Here is a 10,672-nt window from a genome sequence, read left to right as displayed (position 1 = left end):
CCCCCCCCCCCCCCTTTAAGTAATTCATGCATTTAATGACCTCTTGGCAATCACTAAAATGCAGCTAGGCAGGCATTTTATGATGAAAAACATAGGAACTTTAATTGATGCACTAGAAAACTTTGTGCACTAATAATTGACCCCCACCAGGTAAATGGAAAAGACTGGAAAAAGGGAACTGCAGCAGAATCCATGTCTCCAAATCGACCTTCAAAGTACTAACATAAAAACAGAGGATAAAGAACAAGTTATGTTAATTCAAATTCACCCTAAGTACTCCAACAAGCATCTTGATGAGAAGAGAGCAGAGGAGAAGAGATATTAATGAACTATATTAACAAACCTATGTTTTCTTATATAAGGGGGAAACTTCAAAAAGGAATTGCAATACAAAAGGTTTTTGAATCAAAGTAATCAGAGCGCATTTTTTCAGTTTGTATGAGTTTTGATGGATTCGAACCATCATTGCCTGGGAACAAACCCGGGTGCTCTGCCTTTTTTAGCTAAAGACTTACCTAACTGACTGCATAAGCTATGTTAGTATTTCCGAATAGAAAAAGATGATAAAAATGACTGACCGATACTTATAACATACCAAGTCTAGAATTTTACCCAGTTGTTGCATAAAAAACATAGCAGGATAAAGGCAACACATAGAATGCAAGAAGGAGCACCCAAATGGACAGGAAGATCGTTATACGTTGGTAATGCTTCAGCAAAGTCTGGTCCACGGATACTTGTTGAGGAACATGCTGGGATACCCCACAATCATCACAGACTGATCATCTTGCGGTTTACTTGCATTACTCTCGTGCTCTTCCACCCATAAAAAAGACCATTGATGAAGTTCATTGGCCGGACATTTGTACGATTTCCGTCTAATTGCCGCAGGCACACTTTGGAGAATGTTTTTAATCATTCATTTTTGCGAATTTTGGACCTCAAGCTCATCCACCCAGATAAAACAATGTGGATTACTGTCCTTGACAGTACAAGTGAAAAATCATCTATCAGGATTTTTGAGGTTTGGGGCTTCTTTGTATGCATCCTAACTTTATTACAGGCACACAGTGGATGATATCTGGTATCCATCTTTATGGAAAAATTAGATCGATCAAACTACCTAGGCCAGAGCCAGTTCACAACTTAATTAAAAGAGCAAAGCTTAATCTAAGTAATGTCAACAAACCCCAAGATTTAAGCTCTACACAAAAAGTATACAACAACAATTAGGAATTAAGGATGATGATTGTGTCCCTGCTATTTTCTGGGCTTTTACCCTAACCACAAGCATGAATACAGAAGAAGAAAAGGAAAAATGTATCTTGTTCTTGGCTGGAGGGGAAGTATACCTTACCTTCTTCTAAATCCTCAAGAGGATTAGCTTGAAACAATCCAAATCCTATTTCGTATCCCTCTCTGAGGAAGATGAAGGATGTGCTCTAATGATCCCTTTTTGAAGATATGCAGTTTGAACTTTCAACCCAGAATGAAATAGGGTTTTGTATTTTAAATGAAATAATTGAAAGAATTCAAAAGATCCCTTTTTGAAGATATGCAGCTTGAACCTTCTACTCAAAACGAAATAGGGAAGATGCTCATGAGCCCGAACTATTGAAATAAGGAAGGTGCTCTGGAGAGGATGTTTCATAACCCCCTTTGAGGAAGATGAAGGAAACATGAGGGAGAGGGTACTAGCATCAGGTTTGAGTTGGTTAGCCAGTTGTCAGGTAAAGTGGGCTGGGTGGGTGTGGTTTTTAGTTAGGCAATCTCCCAACCGTTGGATTCCTAATTGCTAGGTGTAGCACAATCAGAGGTCGTTGGGGGCTCTCCTCATTGGAGAGGATCCGGGTTCCCTTTGCTTTCTGCCTTGCATGTTTAAGTCGTATCGTTCTGAGTCTGAAAATCTGATTAATCTGTATTAACAGGACAAGTTATGCCTGTTTAACAGGTACCAATTAGAATTTGCAAGACTCATGGCTGCAAATGTCTAGGAACATCATTAGGTTGAAAAGACAGTAAAATGCTAGATTCATAGCAGTGATAGGGTTAATGACAAATTCAATTGAATCAGATGGCCTGTGATGATTGATGTATTCAAGCTGCTCTTTTCGAGCGATGAGGAGATCAAACAAATTCTTGAAATCTGGTAAACCATCAGGATGTGTGGTCTTGCTGGTGATTAATCAATTTGAAGCAGCTAGAGAATCAGTATTCGATTTAGTCTTGTTTCAAGTAATCAAGCGTAGAGGCACCTTTTTACAAACAGAGAAAATTCATTTCATGTTGATGAAACAATGTTTAGACTGAGCCACAAAGATGCTCCTAAGTTAACCAGGCCTCGTGTCAGACTATACAACAATTAGATGACTAAAAACTGATTCAGATAAAGTGGCTGTGATATAACTTTGAACAAGTTTATCCTTCTGCTTCCATGTATGATGTACATGATTTAGTTTACATTTGCTTCCATCACTGTAATTGTTTAGGATGGAACTGGTGCAGAATGTTGTCCTTGGTCTCTTTGGTCAACATAAATTTGCTAGATCAGATATGTTAAGGTTAATGGAAGGAGGTTAGGTTGAAGAGGACTGGAAAAGAGCATTGGAAAAGCCACTGTCAGATGACACAGGAGCAAAGCAAGCAGAGAAGTGGAAACCATTAAAAAGAAGAAGAAAAGAACTAGTGAAAATCAAGGAGCCAGCTGTTGCTCTAATACCATGAAAATATTGAAGAAAACTGTGAGTTGTTCGGGCTTGCTTTGATTTATATTGAACAGAGACACAATCCTACCTTTGTACCAACAGTATTTCTTTCTACCCTTCTAGTAGCAAAATCCTATAATATACAGGAGAGATGACTTAGCAAATGTCTGCAACTGAATGATTTTAGATACTTTCATAGATTCTTCTTTAACTTAGATGAATGCAGTGGCCTTCTTGAATTGCGTAGGCATTTTGAGCCACCAACTCTTATCCCTGCATTTAACAAGCACAACAGGCGCATGCGTATATCAGCACATGTTTTACATGCTAATCAAATTTAATTGAAGGAAAATCTGTAAATCCTTAGTCTTCCCAAAAGATCGAACACAAGAATATCAAATCTAGTACATAAATGCTGGTATCATATTCCTTACCAAAATGAAGATTATGATTCTGATTGTTCTTAAAAAGATACAACAGGAATATGATTTCTTAATCCCCTGAAATTGAAGTATTAAATTTTGGTTCTGAAAAATATAAAGAGAAATCCCCCAAATATTAGTTAATACTTTCTGGATTGAGTGGTCACAGTATATATTTTAGTTATTTTACATGTTTTGGGAAACATAAACAGGTCTAAGAGTCAGAGACATGAGGTCTCCCACCTCAGAATAAACATGTAATGTTTAATGCAGATTTCTTATATATCTAAACCTGCAATTAAGGTTGGAGCTCTAGTTCCCTGTATGGCTGACCTAGGAAGGGCTTACTGGGCCACTCAAAGTGGCAAATCAGTTTGGTCTCAAATTTGTGGACATGTAGGCCCCAAGGTGCCCTACTCACATAATTTCAACAGAATGAGAGTTTTCCAAGTGGCAAAATAGGTCTTTGAAAGAGCAGGACTGTGGGAGACAGTATTGAGAGGAATACCAATAAGTGTGCATGGAAATACACTGGAATGCAAGCCAGTACATGGAGGTGTATTTGATTGACTTATGCTCTGAAATTTGGCATATGGCTTATATGGACCATGTAATCTCTATTCAACAGTAGGAATACCACATCACTTGTCCACATGGCACAATGATAGTTGGATTTTAGATTGATCTACCTACTTTAAGCCTTAAGGCATAAGGAAATTCGTGCTACCCCTTACGAAGGGGATTCTAGTTCCCTACGAGACAAAATACTGATCGTGTGGTTCAAAATGTAGAACTAGATTCAGGGTTGAATGAATAAATTGTTTGTACACACTGTGTATAAGATAACAGTAGGTTCCATCGAATTTTAAGAATTTGTTTAACACTTTAACTTACCAAGTTTCAGAATCCCTGGATGGCTCTTCCTCCACTTCATCTTCGTAGTTTCAGCCAAATTGTTGGGATTGTAGTCTCTAACTCTGATTTCCATTGGTCAAGCATCATCAGTTATTAGTAGTAAACCATCTAATTGATCTTCAGCTATTTTAGTTATAGATGTACCATCTGTCCCAACTGAACATCAATAAAAGCTATAATAAAAGCCACAGACAATTCCTGAAACTAAAACTTTGGACCATGATGATGACATAATCTGCAACTCCTCTGAACAAGATGGACCAGGCTACTCAGCGTGTTTGAGTTGGTTGAACTGATCAACCAATTCCATGATTTCAGTTTAGGAGAAATCATAGACACCTTAAGCTACATGTTTCACAATAATCTTTGATAAGATATGGTCCAATGTATGAATGAATGCTCAAAGTTGAACAACTTACCCACATGCTGGTGCTGATGTATTTGGTTCCTTCCCCAGACAGAGTGAAGCAAAACAACTTGATGAATCCTGCAGAGGTTCGGGGTTGTGCAGGTCCATCAACATTGTGGCATTTGAGATCCCCTAACTCATTGGAACTTCCATATTACTAGTGACAAGAAACAGAAAACATGAAACTTTTCATCCATAATAACATTTAAACATAATGTTACTATGCAAAAATTAACTAAACTATAGTACCACCAGATAAATAATGTCTTGATCTGCTCACATCATTAGACCCTTTTTTCTCTTAAATTGTTTGAAAAGTGTATGCCAAGGAGAATGATAACGTAATTACCCTTCAGAACATTTGTACTTGCAGAGTTTCACATCGTCTACTTTATAATTCCCGACGGCGACATCCAGTCGCTTAGCAAGTTTTGGTATCTCTTGCAATGGTAAAATATCCCAAACTTTCAGGACTTGGATCTACTTGAAATTTTCTCTGAGAATATCAACTGTCCAGATAAGATTGAATAACCTGTTGACCTTGTATACTTTTCAGCAGCTCAGAAGAAGTACCATCCATTAAGCAGAGATTTTTCCACTTCTGGGGATGCCGCCATCCACTTGCAAGCTTCATTAATAGAGCAAGCACTTCATTCCTAGTCTCAATCCTTCTTATTTTAGCTATGGATTTCCAAATATCATTACTGAAGAGAACCTGTTGAACATTAAAATAAATGCAACTTGTTATCGATTAGTGTACTAAAGGTGGAAAAGAGGGAAAAGGGAAGAGGAAGGAAAAAAGCTGTACAAAAAGGGAAGTTCAACTTAAATATGTTAAAAATTCAGTACAAGAAATAAAATTCAAAATCTCATTAAACTCAGATTGTGCAACTGCTTTTTTCTAGTTACAGAATGTTCATTTCATATTGCAATAACAGACTTATTATTTAAAGGCTCAGGAATATTAATATCAGAAGACAGAAGAGTTCTCCTAAGTTAACAAAATAAAATAAAAAATGGCTGTGGATATTTATTAAGACTTGGAATTGACAAACATCTTAAACAGAGTTGCATGTTAACCAATGAAATGGCTTCTCCCAGTTACTCTCTAGGAAGAAAACAGAAAATTTTCCAAATAAAGCCAGACAACATACCTTCCACCTAGCTCCATCAAATAGCTGGGAATCTGTTTTAAATAACTTGTTGAATTCACCAAGTTCAACAAGACCAGCAATTATTGCTTCCTTCAAGCTCTTCTCCTTATCAGCATCGAAGAAACACCCCCCACCCTTTGGATTAAGGACTAGTTTCCTCCAAATGGAACCACTGTTGATTAAAGTTGGACCATTCCCCAATACCCAGAGGCAATACCTGCAATGAAAGCAAGAAACCAAGGCTCATAAACCAAAAGAATTAAACTTCATTAATCAAGATATATCCTATGCTCATGTACCTTGCCCTGGTCAAAGCTACATTCGTATGCTGAAAATTGTTGAGGAATCCCACTGATCCTTTCCCATTAGACCTAACAGTAGAGATTATTATTATGTCCTCCTCACCACCTTGAAACCCATCAACAGTCCAAACACTCAGAGAAATCATTCAGTGTATCATATGTGTCTCCAAGTTTCTCTTTAATCGCAAAAACTTGAGCCTTGTATGGGGATATTACACCAACACTTAGCTTCTGCCTTGAAGCAAATGATGCTTTAACAGTGAAAAAATGGATCATATACATCTTTGCTCACATAGTATGTCCATATAAAAGAATGAACCTTGAAGAATTACTTTGAGATCACTAAGGAAAAAAGAACAAATTCAGTACAAAGGCAAGCATACAAAGTATCGAGGGTGAAATATACCTTTGAAGAGGCTTTTCACAATTGCAGAAACCACTGCTACCTCCACCATGTTTTTCCTTCCATGCCCATCATTTTCCTCCCTTCCATAAGCAACATTTATAAATGAATAGGGCCCATAAATATTACCTTGATTTTTCTTTGACATTTGGAGCATCCAAAATCTGCTTTCCATAGAATTCTGTGTTTGGGAATAAGCTTATTGATGGGTGCATTCTATACTGGATATTGAGAAGGTGCTTCTTGTGTCCCAATGATACCAACCTTTCAAACAGACTTCTTCCAAATTCAGCATCCTTAGAAATCTAGCAAATGGAAAGGTCCCAAATAAGAGAGAAACTACAGATAAACAGAAAACATAATGTAATGAAAAGCAAGGGGAAATTCCAACTTGCTTTGAACCATTGCTGGCAGTTGCCGTTCGTCACCTATGAGAATAGCATGACAGACACGAGGGAGTTGGAGGGGAATGGCAGATTCACATTCTTTAAGCTGTGCTGCTTCGTCAATAACCAAAAGCTCCAATGGTTTCATCCAATCTGAGTGCAACTTAGCTGAGCTTGAAGCAGTGCAGAAAATCAAGTAAGCATGTTGCAAACAGAAATAGATGATTGAAGGTGAAGGTTTATCCACAAACTTGGGAACTGAAAATGCCTTATGAAGGGATTTGAGAATCTGTAGGCACTGATTTCTGCTCCTATCAAGCACGATTGTTTTGGAGCCACAAACTGTGGTCTTTAAATCTTCAGAATCAACAAATACGTGCTTCACCTCTTCATCAGTAAGAGATCCATGTAAGAGAGTTCCAGGAGATTCAAGAAATGGAGAGCTCTAACCATGTCTTCTACTATTCTCACCGAAATGAGGGATGTAGGTAGGTGTTTACACAAAGTATAAATGATGAATTTGAGGTCCATCCAAATGTCAGTGAATTTTTTTTTTGATAAACTCCTCAATTGCCAAAACATCTTTTTTTTCATCCTCCTGCCCTTCAATATTCTTGGTTTCATAAGGATGCTCTGGTTCCAGGCAATTCAATTGTTTACTGTCTTGAGTAAGAATATTCTCTAGCCATATTTTTTTTCTTTTTCCTTCTTTTAGGTTCCTTACAATTTGTTTCTTCCTTATTTCGCTGGGTTTCCCCTCAACTTCTCAGAAATATCCTCCTTTCTCTTTTCTCTTTTCATCTTCTTTTTTCTCATTTTGAGAAACACCCTCCTTTTCATTCTTAATAATTTTTTGAGAAAATTGCATTGCCACCCCCTGAACTTCGGTCGTTATTCAACGCCACCCCCTGGACTTTTCAAAACGTCAAAGCCACCCCCTAAAAATTCAAAAAATTTCAAATCGGTCCCTGCCGTTAGCCGACCGAGAGAAATGAATGAAAACCGGTTAATTTTTTTATAATATACCCAAAATACCCCCACCTATTGTGAGAGGACAATATTGCCCTCTCTTTTATTTCCATCTCCTAAACCCATATCCCATCTCCCATCTCTCATCTCTCATCTCACTCCTCTCACTCACTCGGCCGGACAAGAAGAAGAAGACGACGACACCCCCTGCAACTCGATTCTCTTCCCTCCGGCGTGCGATTCTATTCCCTCCGGCGTGCGATTCTCCCCCCTCCGACGTGCAAAGCTCTCCCCCCTCCGGCGTCCGAACCTCTATCCCAAGGTATGTAGGGTTCGGCTTCTTCTTCTTCCTTTCTAATTTAGTGTTCTTCTTGTCAAGTTAATCTAGGGTTTATGCACTTTGGAGTGGGGAAAAAAGAAAGTAAAATTTTTTCTTGGACTGTTGTTTGATGATGATCTTTAACATTTGGCAATAGGAGGCATAAATTGAAAACAAGAAAACATCTCCAAACCTGTGCAATTTTGGACTGAAATGCGTATCAATGAACGCTTCTATTCCAATTGCCACAACGGATCGCAGAAACTAGTGAGAAATGAGGAACAAGCCTCAAATGTATGTAATAATAATAACAGCAGAAATTGTAGAAGGAAGAAGCCCTTAAACTTATGAATTGGGTGATCAGGAAGTGAACAAATTAACAGATGAAACAAAGCAATGCTCATGAAACGATGATGCATTTACAATTTATTTTGCATGTACCAGTTATTATTCACTCAGCATTGCCCAGATAAAGAAAAACCCATATGAGATTTGAAAGCTTAGATAAGAAATTAGAGAAGCACAATACATAGTACCTTAAGAAAACAAAAAAGAAACAAAAAACCTCTGCAATCTTCTTTAGCTTCTTCCCCTCTTTTCTCCTCCTTCTTCTCCTTAAACTAGAACAAGAGTCCCATCCCAAAAACGAGAATTTGAACCTTCAATGACTGGATCTTGCAAAAATCGATCACTGCCAGCCATAAGTTTATGTTTCAGTAAGTATTTATTGAGGGAAGAAACAAAGGAACGAACACGGCCAAGAAAGTTCCAAATGCTGATCATGGATACAAATACATGTGTATTGTCATACCCTAAAGACTGACTCATCTGACCAAGATTGTCGATCACGGTCAAACCAGAACCTGAACCCAATAAAAGAGAGAAAAAGATAAGCCAAAAGTCTGCCTTTATCAATGCCTGCATCAATGTGAAATCCTCCCCTCTAAGTGGACCTTTCCTTCTCTTGACTCTCACTGCCCCTTCCGCAGCTGCTTGGCACAGTTTTGCTTGCAACTGTGCAATTCGCCTGTGTCTCTCTGATTCAGGAAGCAAGTCTACTTCCGCTGGTTTCTCATCCTCCAACTCACTGAAAATAACCTCGTTAACACCGTGGCCAGATTTGCTAGGTTCTTCTTTCTGAGGCACAGGGAGAAGGATCTCTTCAGCGGGTCTCTGCTCTAAAGAAAAGCTCAATAGGATGGGAATTACAATAGGAAGCAGTAGGAGAACAAACAACAAAATTGTGAACAAGGTGATCACAATGTGGTTCAGATCGACAATATCTTCAACAATCATGATCCCCATCAAATAAGCAACCAAAAGGAGGCAGACACTATAAATAAATGTGAAATTCAAACCATCGGATGGGCGATTCTGTCTGTGACCTCCAACAGGTCTAATAAGGAGCATCAATGTTATAACCACCATGGTTGGCCCAACAGCAACCATGAAGATATTAATTTCTGGTTGTAGTCTTCCTAGAACCAAATGGAACTTCCATTGGTTCCCCCCCCCCCTCTTTTTTTCTCTTTCTTCTAACCTTTAAGGTAAGTATGTGACCCATTCATATTAGTTTAATGTGTGATCAAGTAGCATATCTGTGAATTAGTCTTCAATCATCTAGAGGTTTTATAGTTCCTGCATCAGAGGTTCACGATTTCTATCGACTTACGTTCTGTTGCTGCTGTGAAACCTATTCTCTCCCTCTCTTGTACATGATATATTATCTTATTATACGGCCGGATAGAAAAGGCAAAATGACAACCTCATCCCTCAAGAAAGTTAGAAAAGATCAATTATTTATGTTAAGTGTGGATTGANTGTGGAGTTAGGTGGTGTCACATGCCTGCACCATGCAACTACCAATTCCAAGTCCACATATAAAAAAGAATCAAAGACCAAGACAGATAAATCCGAAGAAACAATTCAATTGTAAGCACCGACTAGGCTGAAAGTAACTTGATATCCCCGTTGTCTTAAAATTTTCTATTCCAAAGTGAATCTTCAACCATATTTTTCAATCATTTTATTATATTCACAGGTGGTAAGGCTACATACATTTGTTTTTCCGAGATCATATGGTAGCAATAATCTCGTGTATTAAGTTATTCACAGGTGGTGTTGAGAAATTTTATATTTTTTTTAGTGGCAAGGGTGTTATTGATAAAGATAAGAAAGAAGGATTCAAATTCTCTCCAATGAGCAATGAGTGGTAGTGAGGATCTAACAGTTGGGAGGGTTCTGACATGCACCCCAGCCATTGGATCCTCAATGTTGCTCATTGCCTCAATGCGGAGGATTTCTATGTAGAAAGGATGGCTTTGTGACAACAAATGCAAGCTTAGTAGGTGTTTCGATCTTCCAAAGAATCAAGAGCACTCTTTGATGGCTCATTATTAGCTTCAAATAGTACAACAAATATCGAAAAGAGATGTACCACAAAATCAATCCTAATCCTACCAAAAAAAAGAAAAAAATTAATCCTAGTGTGATTGATCTCTACTGTGTGATTTATCAGAACTACAATACTACTCATGTTATTTAGTTTTTTTTTTTTTTGGTAACTATTACTCTTCTTATTCATTGTTTCATTGACTTGTGCATTCTAAATATTTTTAGGAAACAATGTACAATTTGCTGCAGTGAAACCTATTCTCTCCCTCTCTTATACATGATATATTATCTTAT

General features: G+C 37.9%; 2 protein-coding genes and 1 pseudogene across 8 annotated transcripts in view; 1 reads left to right on the top strand and 2 right to left on the bottom strand.

Annotated features, from left to right (window-relative positions):
* Window positions 1–5,152, top strand: part of LOC122086237 (protein FAR1-RELATED SEQUENCE 5-like) — a 10,820-nt gene extending 5,668 nt beyond the window's left edge. For 4 of the 7 annotated variants that reach the window (XR_006142374.1, XR_006142369.1, XR_006142362.1 and 1 more), the window contains 2 exons: window positions 4,825–4,900; window positions 5,011–5,152. Coding sequence is in view for 2 of the 7 variants with exons in the window: in XM_042654995.1 (XP_042510929.1) it covers window positions 4,825–4,876 (52 nt within the window). In the remaining 5 variants the exon portion in view is untranslated. Of the gene's footprint in view, window positions 1–4,807; window positions 4,901–5,007 lie in introns of all 7 variants that reach the window. The other 3 variants (XR_006142363.1, XM_042655001.1, XR_006142364.1) reach the window with 2 other exon arrangements.
* On the bottom strand, window positions 4,827–7,536 carry LOC122079754 (annotated as a pseudogene).
* Window positions 7,537–8,599: 1,063 nt separating this feature from the next.
* Window positions 8,600–9,552, bottom strand: LOC122079747. Its single transcript, XM_042646458.1, has 2 exons — window positions 9,525–9,552; window positions 8,600–9,462 (listed from the first exon to the last, which is right to left on the bottom strand). The coding sequence occupies exons 1-2, from the start codon at window positions 9,550–9,552 to the stop codon at window positions 8,600–8,602; spliced, it is 891 nt and encodes a 296-aa protein (XP_042502392.1).
* Window positions 9,553–10,672: the final 1,120 nt, after the last annotated feature.

Source organism: Macadamia integrifolia, chromosome 1, assembly GCF_013358625.1.
Source record: "Macadamia integrifolia cultivar HAES 741 chromosome 1, SCU_Mint_v3, whole genome shotgun sequence".
NCBI classification, from domain to species: Eukaryota; Viridiplantae; Streptophyta; class Magnoliopsida; order Proteales; family Proteaceae; genus Macadamia; species Macadamia integrifolia.
The sequence above is the reverse complement of the archived record's forward strand: the minus strand, read 5'-3'. Positions and strand labels throughout refer to the sequence as shown.

Excerpts from the sequence above, each read along its gene's own strand:
- LOC122079747 (XM_042646458.1), bottom strand. The coding sequence starts at position 9,552 with ATGAATGGGTCACATACTTACCTTAAAG. Across the intron at positions 9,463-9,524 it reads GTCACATACTTACCTTAAAG|GAAGACTACAACCAGAAATT; the intron begins GTTAGAAGAAAG and ends ATTTGGTTCTAG.